General features: G+C 44.9%; 1 protein-coding gene and 2 long non-coding RNA genes across 3 annotated transcripts; all 3 read left to right on the top strand.

The window, feature by feature from the left end:
• Nucleotides 1-549: 549 nt before the first annotated feature.
• LOC306934285 (E3 ubiquitin-protein ligase TRIM21-like) lies at nucleotides 550-4,113 on the top strand (the record flags this gene model as incomplete). Its single annotated transcript, XM_079516856.1, has 2 exons — nucleotides 550-599; nucleotides 3,138-4,113. The coding sequence occupies 2 exons, from the start codon at nucleotides 550-552 to the stop codon at nucleotides 4,111-4,113; spliced, it is 1,026 nt and encodes a 341-aa protein (XP_079372982.1).
• Nucleotides 4,114-19,301: 15,188 nt separating this feature from the next.
• On the top strand, nucleotides 19,302-19,667 carry LOC306941493. The gene is made up of 3 exons (XR_013792165.1): nucleotides 19,302-19,372; nucleotides 19,465-19,539; nucleotides 19,624-19,667. It is a non-coding gene; the product is annotated as an uncharacterized lncRNA (long non-coding RNA).
• A 16-nt stretch (nucleotides 19,668-19,683) lies between these two features.
• Nucleotides 19,684-20,776, top strand: LOC306941485. The gene is made up of 4 exons (XR_013792164.1): nucleotides 19,684-19,717; nucleotides 19,801-19,892; nucleotides 20,001-20,069; nucleotides 20,226-20,776. It is a non-coding gene; the product is annotated as an uncharacterized lncRNA (long non-coding RNA).

Below are 20,776 nucleotides of genomic sequence, written 5' to 3'. Positions count from 1 at the left end.
ATACTTTATGGATTTGATGTCGCCCCCCACACATGGTTCACACCCAGGGTTTCTGGGTCTGTTCCAGAGGAGAGGAGCTCCCACTCAGTCTGTGTGTTGGGGAAGGACATGTTCATCCATGGAGGATACACCAAGATGACTGGATGGACTAATGACATCTACAAGTTGGACACCAGCACAATGGTCTGGTCTGGAATTAACACCAGAGGAACTCCACCTCTTGCTGGAGACCGTCACTCTGCCACCATCATCGGGACAAAGATGTTTGTATTTGGGGGTGGAGCCAACTCCAGCATCAACACCATCAGAGTCTTTGACACAGAGACCAACCTCTGGCTGGACACACCTTCTGCACAGCCTCTTCCAGAAAAACGCTACGGTCTTTTAGACTTTTCCTACAATGGACAGCTGTACATATTTGGTGGCCGCAACAATAACCAGACCTTCAATGATGTGTGGACATTCAGTCCAGAGACCTTCTCCTGGAAGAAGGTTGAGCTCAAGAGGATTGGCCCACCTCCTACGATGTATAGGATGTGCTGTTGCATGATGGGAGATCGTGCTATCTTCTTTGGAGTAGACAACACCTCTGATGACCTGTATGTCTTAGACTTCAGTCCTAGCCTCAAGACATTATGTAAGCTAGCAGTTATTCAGTACGGCCTGGATCAGTCTGGACTCCGAAACGACAGCAGTTGGGAACTGGCAGCCATGACCAAAAAAGCATAAAAAATAACACCTCAGCAACGAATAGACAACAATACAGGCTCGATTCCCTGTGGATCTCAGTTGTTGATGTCATATTGATGATGTCACATTAATGATGTCAGTCATAAGGCCTTTTCAGACGGGCAGTGACTGACGCGCCTAGTAATTAGTTTTCAATGAGAGTCGTGAGTTTATTTTGGACGTGTAGATAAGTTGATGGAGCGAGATTACGCAAGCGTATTTCCATGGCCGTGGTCCTGTGAAGTTGTTGCACGCGGTCCCGTTTCGTGCACGCGGCCACGGGCGACTACACCTGGATTGTGGTGAGCTTTTTTTTGTCAGGTGAAAACCTGACTAACAACTACCCATTAAATGTAGATGGCATCTACCCATTAAATGTAGACGACAGTTCGCCACCTAGTCGTGATCAGAGCCATAGACAGAGTTCTGACAAGTCCGTTCACTTCATGGGGCTTCAGTCCAATTTGTCCCTTTTCAGGCTGCATGAACAGCACTCGAGCGCTGGGTTTCTGCCCACACTGCTGTCACCAAACATACTAAATATAGTGAGAACAACGGTCTGGTAACACCCACTTTTAAAACAAACATGGGCAGATTCTGCTTCTACAGCACTGCCACCCAAGTGTGGAATGTCCTGATCTCTTCCCTAAAAAAATGCTAATCACTGGCATCCTTTAAAACAGGCCTGAAAATCCACCTTTCAGCAGGCCAAAGGGAGAGGAAAAGAACACTCCTCCCTTAGTCAAGTGACTACGCACCACCTCTTTATAAACCACTTCCTTTTTCCCCCAACCTGTAGGCCTATATTAGCCTGGCTAATAAGCCAGACCGAATCAGCCATTGGCAAAAAAAAATTGCCTGCCGGCGGATTACGGTCTGGAGAGGCTCAATTGAACGCCCATTTCCTACACTAGAGAACTGGTGTGGCCAATTGGGACACGGTATGCAATATGGGCTGGGCGGGCTTTGGTACATTGACGTTCAATGCTTGAGACCTTTGACTGACAGTAGCTCTGACCAATTGCGTCAAAGAGAAAATGTTTGAACCCGCCCCCCCGGGAAACAAGATCCATACACAGCATCTCCAGACTCAAATACCACACGACAGTGTGATTTGAGTCTGGCTTATTAGCCAGGCTAGGCCTATATATCTTTTTTGAGGGGCGCTAGCTTCCATCATGCTGTTGCATGATGGGAGACCTGTATGTAGCCTCAAGATATTATGTAAGCTAGCAGTTATTTAGTACGGTCTGAAGCAGTCTGGACTCCGAAGCGACATTAGGTGGGAACTGGCAGCCATGACCAAAAAAGCGCAAGCGTATCTCTGTGGGCGCGGTCCTGTGAAGTTCTTGCGAGTGGTCCCGTTTCGTGCACGCGGCCATGGGCGACTACACCTGGTTTGTGGTGAGCTTTTTTTATAGACTCCATATTTGGGCATGCCTGACAAATAACTCCATATATGGGCATAAAAAGGACACAGACATAATAACTGGGTGGGGAATGCATTTCCAACATGCATCGTTCCAAGTAGGCCAGTAGTCCTTGTTAAAATACTAGTCTTTAATGGTCACGTCACTTTACTCAGACATATCCATAAACAAACTCGATATGCCCATATATAAGCATTTGATATGTTGCCACGGTTACTGAGTATCGGCACTCCATATATGGAGCTGTCCGACGTATCCAACTGACCTATCCAAGTCTGACATCACAAACTCCATATTTGGGCGTTGGGTTGATCTGGAGCTTCGTACGCAGAGACGTCTAGTGCTGATGACATCATGCTAATGTAAAAAAACTCCATATATGGATATATAGACACGTGACTCATGGTGACATCAGCGAGATGTGACGTAGCATCTATCAGAGCTCTATATAAAGGACGGCCGTCACTCCCTGAGTTTAGAGAGAAGCAGTGATTATCTCCAAGACAGCACTTAGTTCTCGCCACTTCAACCTTCAGCTTCCTCCACTTTCACTTTTATTCTCAGCGGTGTAGAAATGGCGTCCACCAGCGGTCTCTTGTCTGAAGAGCACTTCCTGTGTTCCATCTGTATGGATGTGTTCACTGATCCAGTCGCCACTCCGTGTGGACACAACTACTGCAAAGCCTGTATCACACGTTACTGGGACACTAGTGATGTGTGCAAGTGTCCACTGTGTGCAAAGATCTTCAATAAGAGACCAGACGTATCTGTCAATACTTTTGTTTCTGAGATGGTTCAACAGTTCAGGAGTCACAAGTTGAAAGAAGAATATGAAGCAAAGACAGAGGCTGAAATCCAGCAGATGATCCAGGAGAGACAAGTGAAGATTCAGGAGGTCAAACACTCAGTAGAGCTCAGCAGGAAAGATGCAGACACAGTGATAGCAGACTGTGTGCAGATCTTCACCACTCTGTTCAGCTGTGTTGAGAGAAGCCAGGCTGAGCTCATTGGTGTGATTGAAGAGAAGCAGAAAACAGCAGAGAAACAGGCTGAAGGCTTAATTGAAGATCTGCAACAAGAAGTCACTCAGTTAGAGAAGAGAAGCTCTGAGCTGAAACAGATTTCACACACTGATGACCACCTCCACCTCCTCCAGAGCTTCACATCCAACAACACAGGGTGGAGACCCACCAAGGACTGGACAAAGGTAATTGTCTATCTGTCTTCATATGTGGAGACTGTGAGGACAGCTGTGTCTCAGCTGGAGAAGACAATCAGTCAAGAGATGAAGAAGCAGCTGTGTTATGTTGAGCTGAGGAGCATCCAGCAATATGAGGTGGATGTAACTCTGGACCCTGATACAGCACTTCCCTACCTCATCCTGTCTGACGATAGAAAACAAGTGAGTCGTGGAAACCTAAGAAATAATGTCCCTGACAACACAGAGAGATTCTCTGCATGGCCCTCTGTCTTAGGAAAACAAAGCTTTTCCTCAGGAAGGTTTTACTATGAGGTTCAGGTTGGAGGGAAGACTGACTGGGACATAGGAGTGGCCAGAGAGTCCATCAACAGGAAGGGATCAATCTGTCTGAGACCCAACAACGGTTACTGGACTATAAGGTTGATGAATGGAAATGAGTACGAGGCTAATGTTTACCCTGATGTCCTCCTCCCTGTAAGAGAGGAGCTCCAGAAAGTGGGAGTGTTTGTGGATTATGAGGAGGGTCTGGTCTCCTTTTATGATGTGGAGACCAGAGTAAGTCTCTACTCTTTCACTGGCTGCACCTTCACTGAGAGACTATATCCATTCTTCTGTCCATGCCACAACTATAATGGTAGAAACTCTGCTCCTCTGATCATCTCTCCTGTCAAAATGGACGCTGGGCTCGGGGAGGACAGTGGGAACATGTTCCCTCCATCTTCAAAAAGAAGAAAAGCAAGACGTAACCAGTAAATGATTTAGACAAAAATCCTGTTTATATTTCATATAAGCTCCACATGTCTATTGATGCAAAAAAAGGAAAAAAAAGAAAAAAACATCAATAAACTATTTCAATTAAATCTTAAATATTAAGCTATATTATCCACTATACTATATACACTATACTACATGATTGTAAAATAATGAAAAAGTATTTTGAAGGATTACTGTGATTATGGTAAGCTCATCACACATACCATAATTAATTAAGGGCCCCAGACGGAGATATCTGTCCTGTTAATTAGTACAGTCTGATGCCCTAGAGTCTAGGGCATCAGACTGTACTAATTAACAGGACAGAGATCAATCTCCGTCTAGGGCCTAGGCGGAGATTGATTAAAGGAGAATTCCATGCTAGAAGGCTTTCTTACCTTTCTTACCTTTCTTTGTAGTCGTTACGTCCCCACCAAAGAGGTCCAGGTGTTTTTTTGTGCAAAAACTCCTTATTGGCTATTTCCCCTACCATAAGCCCTCAATGAATTGCATTGAATTGAATGGGGCTATGGGGTGTTGTGCTAATTTGCTTATTTCCATCGAAATAAAGTAAAGTGTGCCCCTTGGGATATTATTTACATTATGAAGAGAGGATATATACAAAAAAATTATAATTTTGAGCGATGGAAATAAGCGAATTAGCACAACACCCCATAGCCCAATTCCCATTCAATGCAATTCATTTAGGGCTTATGGTAGGGGAAATAGCCAATAAGGAGCTTTTGCACAAAATAACACCTGGACCTCTTTGGTGGGGACGTACTGTAACAACTACAAAGAAAGGTAAGAAAGCCTTTTAGTATGGAATTCTCCTTTAACAGGACGGAGATTATTGATATCAAAACCGATCGCATCGCTCCACAGGCTTCGATGTTGCGCAACAGTGGGACGTCATCGAAAATGTTCCCCCCCTGTTTAGCCGACGAGACAGAAAATCTTAAAACGTTAATAACTCGCGATCTAAATCATTCTGTCCAATTCTAAGCAAAGATTATGTGTTATACAGCACGCTGTGGTCCAGTTGCTAGTAGCGGTAGATTTAATCATACCTCCGTTGTTTTCGATCGCCTTTTAGAGTGTTTGGGCTAGAAATCAGACCCGTCTGAAGTGAGTGGTACTGTATTCCAGCAGCAGCGCTGTACTGCGCATGTGCACTGGCATATGTGGCAGCGGTGGCCGAACGGATAGCGGCGCGGTCTAGATACCGGAAGGTTCCCAGTTCGAACCAGCCGTCCGACACGTTAAAATTACCACCGCTGAAATGCCCTTGAACAAGGCATCAACCACTACGATGAAATGTGTTCTATGAGCAGGGCCTGGCTGGAAACAAGTTCTTGAGCTTAGCCCAGATACCCTGGGTAAATATAGATTTCATTTCATTTCATTTCATTTCACTGTTTGTTGACACTTTAATTAATGTACAAAAGAAAAGTAAAACGTTTGGTTTGAAAACAGTGTCGTCGTTAAGCAGCTCAACCCTGAAACATGTGTTCACGTTATTGATGTCAATAATTAGACTATACATTTTGGTCACTGCTAATTTGAGATGCAGGTTATGTGAGACACATTGGCCACATTTACATGCAGACATTCATTCGGAATGAATGGATTCATTCCAGTCATGAGAATAAAAATGCTCATGTAAACACCTCAATTGGAATAGAATATCCCATTCCGAATGAATTTTCATTCGGGTCTGAAGGGGTGGTATATACCGTTTGCATCGGTATAGATCTACCATATAAACACCTTATTCCGAACGCTTCCCCGTTTGGAATACATTAATTATTTTGCATGTCCATGCGGTGACGTTACACATAAACAGGAAGAGAAACAGCAGCACATGGGCACAATAATACAAGCTGACACTGGACTGGAGCACTGGAGGATCGAACAGAGAGGACGAAGAATGGCCGGGACCGGCGCGGTGCCAAAACAATCGTCCAAACAAAACTGGGCCGAGGGTGAAACTTTTTTTTTGTTGGATATCTTAAAAGAGTTGGGGATAAACGAACACCTTGATGGTCGTAAAGTCAGACACACCGAGTTGTTCCAACAAGTCTTCAATATGTTCGTCGAGGCTGGTTTCTGTCGAACAGTTGAACAAATAAAAAACCGGTGGAAGGTGTTGAAGTCAGCCTATTTCAAGGCTAAGAGTAAAAATGGTATAAGTGGTTCCGACCCAGCTACTTTTCAATTTTTCGATGGAATGGACGAACTATTAGGGCATCGCCCAATGGCCAACGTGGGTATCCATGGTGTGGATATAGGTTTCGGCGATGATAACACGGTGGAATCTCCTCCAGAAATTGACAGCATTGCTGGTAAGTTCAAACACAATACGTTATTGTTGCTCATAATGGCGTAGTGTTTTACTTTAAAGTGTCACGTGTGTGTGTAGTGTATGTGTGTGTGCAGTGTGTGTTTTCAGACATTACAGAACTGTTCTAGTGGACAATATTTTAGCTGCATAGTCTAGATACGAGAGACGGCGATTACAACTACTGGTTAGTTAGGTAGTTATAACCGTCCCCCCCTCCATTTCTCAGATCAGGATTCCAGCTCTGAACAGTTTGAAGAGACAGCTGGCAGCTTTACTCTGCATACCACGACAGAAGGCAGTGGTCCCACTCCTCATACCTCTGCACAGCCACGGGCCACCAAACAAAGTATGTTTGTGTGTTAGTTAAATAAATGGGTGCTGTAAAATTAAAATCTCTCTCTCTCTATCTCTCTCTCTCTCTCTCTCTCAGGAATCAATTTCAGTTGTTTTTAGTGTGTGTGTGTGTGTGTGTGTGTGTGTGTGTGTGTGTGTGTGTGTGTGTGTGTGTGTGTGTGTGTGTGTGTGTGTGTGTGTGTGTGTGTGTGTGTGTGTTTTAATAAATGTGGAAAATGATCATGGTCATATCATGCAGACTCATTTATATTCCACAATGCCCCTTTAGGACAAAGACCACCATCAGGTGCTTATGCAAAAGCTATGCACACTTGGTCAACTGAACAACAATCCTTCCAGGAGAAGATGCAAGAGGCTCAACACAGATGGATTGAAGAACAACAGGAAAATAATCATCAAAGGGAAGAGAGGATCCTCTCAAGGTTCATGGAAGAAAGCTCCCGCTCAAATGAGCGTCTTGTGTCTCAACTATTTGATGGCCTTAAGTCTGTCTTTCAAGCCCCTCTATATCCTCAGGCCAGAGCTCCAGCATTCTCATACCCTCCTCAGATGCCCCAGCATCCCTACCCAGGCTACAGCGGTCCTACCCACCACTCCCAGCCAGTGCAGTCTGCCCAGCCTACACACCATTCCCAGCTGATCCAGCCTGCCCACCACTCTCAGCCTGCCCACCATTCGCAGCCTGCCTACCATTCCGTGCCGGCCCAGTCTACCCACCATTCTCAGCCGCATTCACAACCTTCCCACCGTTCCCAAACTTCCCAGCCTGCCCACCATTCCGAGAACAACCCAAACTGCAGTGAAAGCTCTACCCTTTAATATCCAAATACAAAATAAGTCAGCATTTTCAGTATCCAAATGCTGTTTGTGGCTGTTTGTTTTTAACATTACTGTTGAATTGAAGAAATCTCTTGTGAGTTGTTTTTGTTAACGGTAAGAAAACGGTTAAAACTGAATGTTTAGTCAGCCAAAGAGAGTATTTTATGTTTAGTATAATTGCCAGGACCTAAGCTATTGAATTGAGACAATCAACAGTTAACAGTTGAATATTTTCGCAGGGAAAGAAATACTGTGAATAGTGCACCTGTAACAGTTCTGTTAAAGTCAAACTATTCACACCTGAATTTGGAAAATAATATTCTCACAGTCAGGACTCGGAACCTAGGCTTATCGAGGTGTGAATAGTTTGGCTTTACAGAACTATTACAGTTAAATGTTTTATGTTTAAGTAGTACTTTTCTATGGCATTGTTTGCACTCTCTTATTTTGCTATTGAAGCATTGTTCTCTTTGCACTCTTTGAAAATAAATTATTTTGATACTGCCTATATGTCTCAGAGGTTTTATGTCAGGGGTCTTCAATGAGGGGTGGGGGGGGCTGCCAAATATTTGTGGTTTTTTGTTACATTAACCAGTTGAACCCTAGCATCCCTATTTTGGGAACTTAAGCCAAAAAGAGCAGATTCAAGCTTGTTGATCAGCTATTTCTGCAAAGAGGTTTGGTTTAGAAGGAGAAAACAGAAGACCAAGTTCAGAGCCAAAGGTTAAGTTTACTATACGGTATTGAATTTATGTAAATGTTTCAAAATCAACATGAATACATGTAAAGCTGATGATTGTCAAACAAGTCTAAAGCTGTATGAAAAAGAACAGTTTAGAACTATTTACTGTAAGCAAGGAAAAACACAAGATAAATTAATAATTCATGTCATAAAATGCATATAAAAATCAATAACCAATAACCTATCAGTCTAAACAGTAATTTAACAAACTGCACATTGAAACTATATACACTATAGCAGTGGTTTTCAACCAGTGGTCCTTGAGGGGGTTCCAGGTGCATGGGTCCCCAGCTAAATGGAGAGTTACTTGAACCAAATGTGACACTCAAGAGTTAAACTATATTGTTAAACATGCATTACCTAATTTACAAACCGTCAACATAATTAGAGAATGTTATTTTGATCAACGTTTGCCTGTTATCTCTTAATGGTACCATAATCAATACAGCATGGAATTGTGGACAATCTTATCCAACAATAACAAAAAATCTTCTAAGTTGTAGGTCTGCAAGGCTAAATGTCATCAAAAAATGCAGAATAAATAATGGGCCTTGATATGAAAAGGGTTGAAAACCACTGGGGTTCCCAAACCTCTCGAGACCCAAAAGAGAAATTTGGTCTCCCTGGGACCCAAAATAATGAAAATACAACTATTTATTTTCACGACTCTTTGATAATGTTTTGAAATAATTGCATTGTAAGAAAAAAAAGAAAACGATATTTGTTTGACCCATAAAATGGTCTCGTGGCCCACATGGATCTCGACCACATGTGTATTGTGGGCGTCCCACAGTTTCATCTGTGTCTCAGCCCTGTGCGGAGTGGGAAGTGAGTGGCCATATATGTAGTCAGAGCTGCCCTTGCACGGCCTCCTCTGTCACTGCTCTGTAAATTCACTGGCTGGTTAGGCTGCCTGTATGTGAGAGTGTGGCTATCGTCACCAGCCTCCTCTAACCAACTGTTACAGGCGAAATCTCTCTCCCTCTCACAGAAATTGTGCAGTGCACAGCAGGTGGCAATCATTGTCGGTGCAAAGGTGAAGTCAAAGTCACTCCTTTTTAGGAGTACCCGCCACCTCGCCTTGAGCATCCCAAATGCCTGTTCTACCCCAACCCTGAGCGAGCTAAGGTAAACGTTGAAGGACTCCTGCTCTGGAGTCAGGCGAGGGGACTTGATGTAACCCTTCAGCTTCCAATCCAGCAGGGGGTATGCTGGGTCTCCCACAATCATGAGGTTGATCTCCTCTCCTTCGATGTTCCTCGCACACTATAAAACAGGAAGAAACAGAATCAGCTTTATTATCAGAAGTCAAAATGGGAAAACAAACAAATTATCTTTACATATTAGATACACAATAGTGAGGTAAGGTAAAGGTATGAAGCATGCAGTGTGTGATACTATGGACGTTAGTTAATACATTAGTTAAGAATGAAGGTGCCCCAGGCTTTCTGCAGTGTTTTTGTATGTTTTATTACATATATGTTGTTTGAAGGTGCAGTAACAGGTATTGTAGTGTTCCAGCATAATGTCAATTAAACTGTCCTTACCTTTGGCAGCCGGTCAGATCTTTGGAAGAGGTTGGAGTGGTTAAGCGCATTTGCGTCATGGGCTCTACCTGGCATTTTACAGCTGATGTTCCAGAAACTTGGGAAAACATTAACGTGTCATTGCGTGTGTGTTATGTTATTCTATTTGATTGCATAATGGGACACTTTAGTGTTGTCATAGGCTACATTTAACTTGCAGAAGTCACCTCGAGGTTATACAGATCTGTAATGTAATTAATCCAAAAGTTCTCGTTGGAACATTTTAGGCTAATTTATATGCGTGTTTGCGGTAAATAAGGGTGCTGCGGAGCGCAAATTACGCACGGGGAGCAATGCCCATTCGATTCTGTCAACTGCAGGTTGTTTATAGCAGAAACGAATATCTCATTTCTTTGGTGGGCCCAAATCAAATAAAATAAAAAGAATAGGCTAGCCTACATCATTTAGTAGTAGGCCTAGCCTAGGCTACTATAGCGTTGACGAGGTTGTTGAGGAGGAAGATTACGAGGGTGACAGCTATCTGTATGTTCTGAGATGGACTGCGGTCACCGCAGTTATATTTTATTTTCCAAATGCTGCTAATGTATTTTAGTGTTCTGACGGCCAGGCCGCTGTGACAACTGACTGCTGCTGTAAATGTTAGGCTATATGGGAATGTGTTGTTGGGATCGAAATGTATAGGCTATTATATCATTGGTTATATTTAGAGCCTATAGGCTATTGTGTGTAACGTCATGGTACATACAGTATATAGTTAGTTTCATTCCAAATTATTTTAAACTGGTGCGTATAGGCCTATAGCCTATTAAATGATTATGAGAGGTTACCTACCAGCACCTGTCATCAACCACAGCTTGCAGCACGTAGGAGGGCCATCCTTTCCGATTAACAAAATCGCTGTACCCATCTGAGGGAGGGAGGATAGGGATGTGTGTCCCATCTATAATCCCCATAATTTGGGGAATGCGGTGTGCTGCCTGGAACCGCTCCGCTATTGCCATGGCCTCCTCCTCATTTGGGACACGGACAAGTTGTCGAATCGGCCCACCCACCATCCCCTTGCAAAACATGTATGTGAATTTATGGACTGTGCTTTTGTGTATGCCGAATTGATTTGCTACTAGCCTGTATTCCCCACAGCTCCCTAATTTATAAAGCACTATGGCCACTCGCATCATTAGAGGAATGGGCGCTCTGACCGTAACCTCTTCAGGGGCCATATATCTCTCCATTAGTGTGCAGAGTCTGACAAAAGACGCACGTTTCATCCGAAAGTCATTTTTCCATTCGGCGTCTGTATATTCTAAAAGAACTATACGCTCCCACCAGTCTTGGCTTCGGACTTTCATCCATTCTCTCCTGCTCTTTCTTGGCGGTGGGGGCAGAGGCGCAACTTGCCGGGGAATGTTTGTCGCGGCTAAACGCAATAACTGGTGACGTTTCACCCGACTCTTTTTTTTAGCCTGAAGTAAAAAAAATAGCTGTTCAAATTGCTGCTTAACTAAAAACAAAATGTCAATACAAATGGCAGTAGCCAGGATACGCTGTCGTGCGTCCATCTACATCATCTTCACTTCACTTCCCTGTCAACTCAAATGTCAAACTTGTCTTGAGCAGGTTACACCCCAAACCACTTACTGCGCATGTCCAAAGTTATTCGGAATGAGCATGCATGTAAACACATGAGGAATGAGGAATACCTTTATTCAAGTTCCATGTAAACAGTTGAGTATGAATCTCTGTTCGGAATGAAGTCATTCATTCTGAATACATTTTGTGCATGTAACTGTGGCCAGTGTCTAGTCAGAAGAGCTTGGTCTGTGGGTCTTCCTTTACTAAGAGGTCCTCAGCCAAGTACCCTGTGGCCAGGCATTGTTCTTTACTGTTTGAAGCCGTGCCAGGTGTTGGAGAAATTTAGCCTATATTTGTCTCAAGGAACCTCCAGGATGTTTGTGAGAGACAGCTATCTGCTACAAATGCTGTATGTAAATCTTAACCACACCCAGAATTCAATGTGAAGGTATATTTTGTCTCATGTTGTCAATGTTAAAGTTAGTAGTCTTGGGCTGGCCGTGTGCTCTCGTGGGCCGGCCTGGCCCACGGCGAAGCTCTGTGTCTTTGGTCTGAAATAAATGGTCGATTCAACACTTCGAGGAAAACTCTCTCAGCCTGCGTTCTTCATCTGATGTAAGGTTTTGACTACGGTTTGCTTTAGTCTAGTTCATTTCTCTCCAGTTTAGTGAGTTTACTGAGGTTAGTTGTGTGAAAATACACGACATAGGCTACATTGTTTTCTGATTAATTTAAAATGGACGACCATGATGCAAACAAGTCTTAGTGCTTTTTATGGTTTTATCCTCGTAGCAGTATGTAGTATATGTACCTATTCTACATCATGTGAATACAGTTTACAATCCATCAATGTTGTAAATGAAATGCATATATAAGTCCTATAAAATTATGTGAAACCAATCAAATTAATCGTTTTTGTTTACTTTAGCGGGTACTTTTATTCTGAAGAACTCGGCCACCGGAAGTCTTATCCTAGCTGACTCGACACTGGAGATTGGACCCTCCCGCAGAGAGAGGTGGTACGGTGAACTTGGTGACCTGACGAAATATGTGACCGTCTTGTGGACTTGACATAATAAATAACTCACATGGTGATCTTTAAATACGAGCCTGCCTAAATACCGCTAGGTTGAACTCTGCTAATAAACAAACCGCAGTGATTTACGTTCGGACACTGACGTCACGTGACGTCTAGAGACGATGGTCACACATTTCGGCGGGTCACCAATGTCACCGTGACGTCACCGTCATACTGGACTGACCGAGTGGCTTTAGAATTCAGCTCTAAGACTCTTAGAGCTGAATTCTAAATGATCTTAGACTAAGAGATGGTGTTCCAGAAGCTTCATTGAAATCTACACTTTTCAGGTAGCTTACAAAATGAGTATTTATGCCCCCGAATGGTTGAACACATTGTTGTCTTGTTTGTGTTCAGATTAACATTCTGACCTAATATGGAGTGGTTTGGAAATGCTACGTTAACAAGGGACTGGACGTGTGGTCAGCTAGCATTAAGCTACCGAGATGCTTTTGATTGAAGTGTTTATTAACTGTATGCAGAATAGGTACATTTCAAGCACAATAACAATGCATAAACTGTTAACTGTGGACGACACCATAAAGCCTTACACTTGTTTACAAGAGGGTCCAGCAGAATGTGGGGGGAGGGCGTTAACATTTGTCATTTGGGAGCCCTGTTGTGTGACATGATGAGCTTGTAAACAGTGACTTTTCCATGGAATTACATACTACTTTATTCACTTAGAATGGTGCAGATTTGCTCAGTTCATACTTGTGCCATAACCCATAACAGAGGGACTTTAGAAGGAAGGATTTTATTGTCTGAACTTTCTATCAAAACAATCAAGTATCAAGCAAATGTGCACTGACGGGCGTGATGGCACACAGAACCGTGGATGCATAACAGCCAAGCACTCGTCATTTAATGAAGCCACATACACATTTATATAATCTATGAGGTTTCTATTTTAATTGGGTTTCTAGTAAGGCTGTCCCCAAACATTCAAGGTTCGAATGTTCGCTCGTTAGGGTTGGCACTCGAATCTTAATTAATGGGCTTGAACCATTCGTTTTTCGGTTTTTTTATTTTTATTAAAACAAAAATATTATTTTTTTCCTTTTTTATTTCTAGTTTCTAGTGCATTCCTGTCAGAAGTTATGATTTTTTAAAGAAATATCTCCTTGTTCTTCTGTCCCTCTCCAAAGTCTCCCGTGCACAACTGCACATTAATTTGGTGATTGGCCTGCAGCTGAGGTGCACCTCTCACAGAACCTTGTTCTGTGAGAACAAAAGAGTTCCATTGAATGGAATGTCTGACGCGTCTCACTAAAGGCCTATTCATAGTCTGGATTTTCGGTGGTGAGCTGACCACCAAGGCTGAAATAACGTTGAGCGGTGGTGAGTAAAAACAGAGAGAAGGGCTGGAGCGGTGGCGGTGGCGGTGGTTTGCTCTTCACCGCGGCTCATGACGTCATGTTGTAGTCCGGTGGTCACCTAACCACCGAAAATCCAGACTATGTGTAACCAGATGGCCGAAATAGGAGGTACTAAAATGCATTTAACACTACAGACTACGCCAGTTGGAATTGCACCAACAACCAATTAAGGCTTAAACAGGTTCGTAAAACAGAGCTTAAGAAACTGGGATGAGGAGGAGCTGAGTGAAGACACCAGAGTTTACAAAAGGTTGACATTTATTTCACATTAACTTAGTTATAAATAGCACCATGGCTTAATACAAAATGGCAGTTCTCAACACTGTAGAACACATTTCTTCTCCATACATCATGAGCAGTTAAGGCACATCACATCAAAAGGAGTATCAACTCAAGTAGGTTAGTTTCACTGCAACAAAAACACACAATTAGTTTAACTACTCTTAATGTCTAAACATGCAAACAGTGAAGAGGAGGTCAAGCCTTACAGTGGGTTGAGAACTACAAAATAAAATACATACATCACAAAGGAAACGATAACATTATGTGCACATAATATACCTTAACACAGGGCAAGCAGAGTGGAAGCGCACCTCTGGCAGAAAGCTGCCTCACAGCTACTGGCCCAACTTGCATTGTCACCAATTGGATAAACTTCATTATTTAAAAGACATTAAAATACCATACCATGGTAGCACTGAGAACCACTCTGCTCGCCTGTGGAGAATCAGTCAGATCTGCCATTGCACTAGGATTTCCTGCTTTTGAAAAGAGTACTGCATCATGATTGGCTGGTCTGGAGCCACTTGCACCTGCACTCAATGACACAATCATTAGTGTCAGTGACAAACACACCATAGGGGAAATGAGAGAAACTGCATTAAAGTCCACCTGGTTACATCCACCCCAGCTTTAACACAGCCATGTCCTCATGGCTCACGTAGACTATAGCCGGGATACAGAACGGTCCCGAGGCCTTCATGGCTTCTGGTCAGTGGCAGTCACATCACACACTCACGCTCCGTGGGGAAGCTCGACGCCATCTGCACTCCTACCATGCGTGGTCCCTCTCCCTTTATGGAGTAGCTTCTCTTCATGGGCGCTTTGACATCACTTGGGCAGGGACAGGTCCACCGGGTGCCTCCGCAGGCATGGCCATTGCCCCTTAGCACCTGAACCTCCAGCCCCTCCTCACAGCTCAGTCACAGAGGCATTGCAGAAAGGAGTGGCTCCAGGGAAGTGGTCCCTTTGGACCACCTCCAAACTTCCTTTAAGGACATGTAACCAACCCGATCAAGCCTCCTAACACCCAGTCCCTTGATGGGAAAGCCTGGACCCGCCTTTGGGAGCTGCAGAGGCCAACCGTCAATCTCTCTCCCCCCAGATTACACAACACATCTCACACACACAGGCAGTGGGGCAGACAATTAACACATTTGATAATCAATTAAAATCATTGCTGGTCTGGAAAAAGAGCAAATTCCACACTTGGTCTCACCATGATCACCCAGCTCTCACCCAGTGCTCTGTCCTGCCGACTACACCAAATGTAACCATATGGCCAAAGTAGGAGTTACTAAAATGCATTTAACGTTAGGGTTCAGGGTAAAAGCCCCATATGTATTGCTGCTGGAACCCTTTCCATGATCCCTGTTACTTGTCCCCAGGTCCCACCTATGGAGTTTTTGCTGGAACCCCTTGGTCCCTTGGACGTTGGCCTCCCGGAGGGGTTGCTCGTCTCCCCTGCATTAGTCCATGCTGAGAGAGGTACCCTCCATGCCCCTATCACTAATGTAGGACAGTCTGATGTGTGGCTAGTGCCACGTAGAGTGATAGGAACGGTTCAAGTTGTAGAGGAAAGGGACGTTGTAACTGGTGATGCACCACATGTTGAACTCTCTTTAGATGAGTCCACAAGAGAATGTACAGCTTTCGTTTCAGTGCAGTCTGTGCACATTGACCATAATGTTGTGAGCGATGTACAACAGTTTAACTTTCCTGGCCTCGATCCCAGTGACACGGTTGAGGCTAGGCGGTTACTAACTAAATACCAGCATGTATTTTCTAAAAATGAGGGTGACTTAGGCTGTACTAACCTTATTACCCATGAAATCCCACTGTTAGAAGAGGCACCAGTAAGACAACCCTACCGGCGTATTCCCCCTTCACAGTATGAGGCAGTCAGGGCACACATTAAGCAATTGCTGGATAGCCAAGTAATCAGAGAGAGTTGCAGCCCCTATTCTTCCCCCATTGTGCTGGTGATGAAGAAGGGAGGAGGGCTACGTATGTGCGTTGATTATCGGCAACTGAACGCGAAGACACGGAAGGACGCCTATCCACTTCCAAGAATTGAAGAGTCCTTGGACGCCTTAACTGGAGCAAAGTGGTTTTCCACACTAGACTTGGCAAGTGGATATAACCAGGTGCCAATGGCTGAAGCTGATCGGGCCAAAACAGCCTTTTGCACTCCTTTTGGGCTATTTGAATTTAACCGAATGCCCTTTGGTTTATGCAATGCGCCCGGGACCTTCCAGCGCTTAATGGAGCGCATGTTTGGGGACCAACGTTTCCAGTCGGTCCTGTTATATCTTGATGACATCATTGTTTTCTCATCTACAGTTCACCAACACCTGGAACGCTTGGAAAAAGTGTTCTCGCGACTTGACCAACAAGGGTTGAAGGTAAAACTGTCCAAATGCCACTTTTTCCAAAAGGAAGTGAAGTACCTGGGCCATGTTGTCTCCGAACAGGGGGTAGCTACCGACCCAGAAAAGTTGGCTGCGGTGCGGGAGTGGAAGCGGCCTTCGCACTTGGCCGAGTTACGCTCTTTCCTTGGTTTCGCCTCTTATTATAGAAGGTTTGTGGAGGGGTTTGCCAAGCTAGCAGCTCCCCTCCATCACCTGGTGGCAAGGTTGAGTGGGCCCAACAAGAAGGGTAAGACCCCTAAAACCCCCCTATCAGACTTCTGGGATGAGCGATGCGAGCATGCATTCCTTGCGCTGAGGGAAGGTCTGACTACAGCCCCAGTCCTGGCTTATGCAGACTTCCAAAAGCCTTTCATTCTTGAGACCGACGCCAGCCATGGTGGATTGGGCGCAGTACTCTCACAAGACCATGATGGGAAGCGCCGGCCGATAGCCTTTGCGAGCAGAGGACTTAAGCCAACTGAGCGAAACATGGATAATTATAGCTCCATGAAGCTCGAGTTCCTGGCTCTTAAATGGGCTGTTACTGAAAAATTTAAAGAATACCACCTAGGCAACAAAGTCACTGTCTACACAGATAACAACCCTCTCCGGCACCTCCAAACGGCCAAGCTTGGTGCACTGGAGCAGCGATGGGCTTCTCAATTGGCCTCTTTCGACTACACCTTAGAATACCGTCCAGGTCGTAGTAATGGAAATGCTGACGCTTTATCCAGACAGTACCTGGACCGGTTCACCACTGGGATGGAAGTTCCCCCAGCCCCACGCCACCCACTGTCGGATTCCTCTGTCTTCCAGGAAACTCACATTCGTGAGATGGCTGCTATGCCAGGGTTTTCACAACTTGAATTGGCATCTTTACAGAAGCAAGACCCTGTCATTAGCCCGGTGTTGAAGTACTGGAAGGAAGGACAGACCCCCGGACGAGAGGAACGTGAACATCTGAGCCAGGAGAGTAGGGAGCTACTTCGCCAGTGGGGACGCCTGGTGGAGAGGGATGGAGTGCTGTATCGGAAGATCTACCCCCCCGGAGGTGGTAAAGAACTATTCCAAATACTATTACCCCAGTGTCTTAGAGAAAAAGTGTTCCAGAGCGTGCATGATGGCCACGGACACCAGGGCGTTGACCGCACCTTACAGTTGACACGGGATCGTGGATACTGGCCAGGTATGGCTAAAGACATTGAACATTGGTGCTGTAGCTGTGGGAGGTGCATGCTAGCAAAAGAAGGCCCTCGAATCAAGGCATACAGAGGAAGCCTCCAGGCATGTCGACCCAACGAGCTACTGGCTATGGACTTCACCTTACTAGAGCCAGCCAGTGATGGACGGGAAAATGTCTTAGTCCTCACGGACGTGTTTTCCAAGTTTACACAAGCTATACCAACAAGAGACCAGCGGGCGAGCACAGTGGCAGATGTCTTGGTCAAACACTGGTTCCACCTGTTCGGAGTCCCCAGCCGCATTCATTCAGACCAAGGTAGAAACTTCGAGAGCAAGATCATAAAGCAGCTGTGTGATACCTATGGCATTAAGAAAACCAGGACTACCCCATACCATCCTGAAGGTAACGGCCAATGTGAGCGGTTCAATCGGACGCTCCACGACCTCCTTCGCACTCTGCCACCAGAGAAGAAGAGGCGTTGGCCCCAGTATCTGTCCCAGGTAACCTACTCGTACAATACCACTGCTCATCAGACCACCGGTTTGGCTCCACATTACATCATGTTTGGCCGTGAACCCCAGCTACCGGTCGACTTTCTCCTTGGTGCTGACGAAGGCTCTGGTGAGGAGGCCCCAGAGGAATGGGTCAAGAAACATCAAGAATCCCTAAAGACAGTGTATGACCATGTCCGACAGCAACTGCAGGCCAAAGCAGAACAACGGAACCGAAAGCACAACCAGCAGGTGACCAATCCTGGTCTAGAAGAGGGTCAGCTTGTCTACAGGAGGAACCACCAGGTTAGAGGCAGGAACAAGATCCAAGACCTCTGGCACCCCTGCCTCTATCGAGTCGTGAATAGACCCCTTGATCAGGGAATGGTGTATACCATCGCCCCTGTCCACCAGGATGGCCCTGCTCTGCGAATACACCGGACCGAGCTGCGGACTGCACCAGAGGGAGGGGGGCCCGATGCCCAACCGGTGACTCCAGTACAGGTCACTCTAGACCATACACCTCCAGTTGATGCCACAAGTGACTCTGAGGAGTCTATCGTTCTGGTAGTAGAGCATAATGAGAGAGGAGACCCAGGTGTACGAACACCAGAACCGGAGGCTCATGGGAGCCCACCGCATCCGGTACCAGACCAGGGAGGTAGCCCAAGATCAACTGACGGCTCGGAAGAACATTTATCACCACCTTCTCCTGGCCTGCGCCGCAGCAGCCGACGTAATGCTGGTTTCCACCCCAACCCTCACCGGCTACCATACAGACAAACTGTGTCACCAGCACAGGGGGGGAGAATGGGGGCCTGCTCGTCCCAGTACCAGGTTGATACATCGTCGGGACGCCGATTCAATTTAGGAGGGGCGAATGTAATCAGTGGGACAGTCCCAGTGGGACTGGGAACCAATACGTTTCATAGCACCACCCCCTCAGCTCAGCATATAGGGTAGCTGGCCAGGCATAGGGAATAGGCGGTGTTTTACCCAGGTTGTTTCCTGTTCCAGTCAGGCTGTTGGGTGGTGTTTTGTTTGTGCTCGTAGCATCGAGGTAAGCTCTTGGTTTTACTAATATAGGGTTACCTGTCTCTAGGTTGATTTATGTCAACAACCTCCAGTTTATTTATTCTTTTTCTTCGTCAGAGACTGTGGAGCTCTGATCTAGTGACAGCCCTGTCAGCGTGTGTGTGTGTGTGTACACAGTTCAGAGAAACCAAGGTAGGCTTGCCTCATACCGCAACAGCACACCGTTACATTAAATTGTCTCCCAGTTAATTATGCAAATGCTTGTCTCGTTGTTAGACGCAGCGGCGAACGAGCCGGCTAATGTGTGTGCGTGTGTGTGTGTGTGTGTGTGTGTGTGTGTGTGTGTGTGTGTACACACCAGAGTCTTGAGGTAGGCTTCCGTCCGTATTTTGACAGCATAAAAGTTTGTGTTTGATGAATGACGTGAGTCCTCATGATACGTTTGTTACACAGACGGTGTTTCTACCCAGTAATACACTGACAAGAGCCTGGCTAGCGTGGTGTCCGTTGTGCGTGTGTGTAAGCCTACACACCAGAGTTTAGAGGTAGGCTTACGTCCATACTGCGACAGCATAGCAGTCTTTGTTATGAGTAAAATGCAGGTCCTCATGATATGTTTATATTAGTCCTCATGACATGTTTATATTACACAGACGGTGTCCCGACCGAGCAAACACTGACTGTTTTACCAACAACCTGGATGCCCTGATCACCTTAACAGGGTATGTGCTCATTAGCAGTACAAAGTACATTTAATGCATGTTATGTATGATTGTTTGGCTACCTCAGCGTTGTACTCAGAATCTGAGTACAACCATGAAAGCGCTTTAACTATATGGTAAATCATGAGGCTAATTGAGGTTTGTGTTCCATTACAGATTGGACCTCATACTGTGAACCGCTGTTCTTTTTATCTTTTTTGTTTTGAATTCAAGTCTATGCTGCTATAGTTTTTATGTTTTTGTACTAGATCACACCCAAGTGGTGTTTTTATAAGTGTCCTCACTTTTACTGCTCTAACCAAGGAGTTAACTAGTTAACCGCCAAAGACGGATATATTGGTTTAAGGATTATATTGCAGAGTTGCACTCAAGGACTACTGTCCCTTTTTACAGTGTGGTGTTCTTTTTGGCTTTTAGCCTTTTAGTGTTATTTTGCAGTGTTTAATGCCAACCATATTTGGCTCAGAGTGCTATTGCGTTTCTTTGCAGTGCTTAACGGTGTGTCTATGGACATAGGAAATGAGTGCATCCTAGTGCAATTGATTCAAATCCCTTTTATCTGTGTAGTGGAAGACTTGATAACCTTTTATTGGTAACGCTGTGAATAGTGAATATACGTTTTAAAGGAAATGTCAATACTGTGAATAGTGAATATACGTTTTAAAGGAAATGTCAATACTCTGTACTTTCTCCGAATAAAGTTATAT

The sequence above is a fragment of the Electrona antarctica genome (genome assembly GCF_951216825.1).
Source record: "Electrona antarctica genome assembly, chromosome: 2".
NCBI lineage: Eukaryota > Metazoa > Chordata > Actinopteri > Myctophiformes > Myctophidae > Electrona > Electrona antarctica.
The sequence above is the reverse complement of the archived record's forward strand: the minus strand, read 5'-3'. Positions and strand labels throughout refer to the sequence as shown.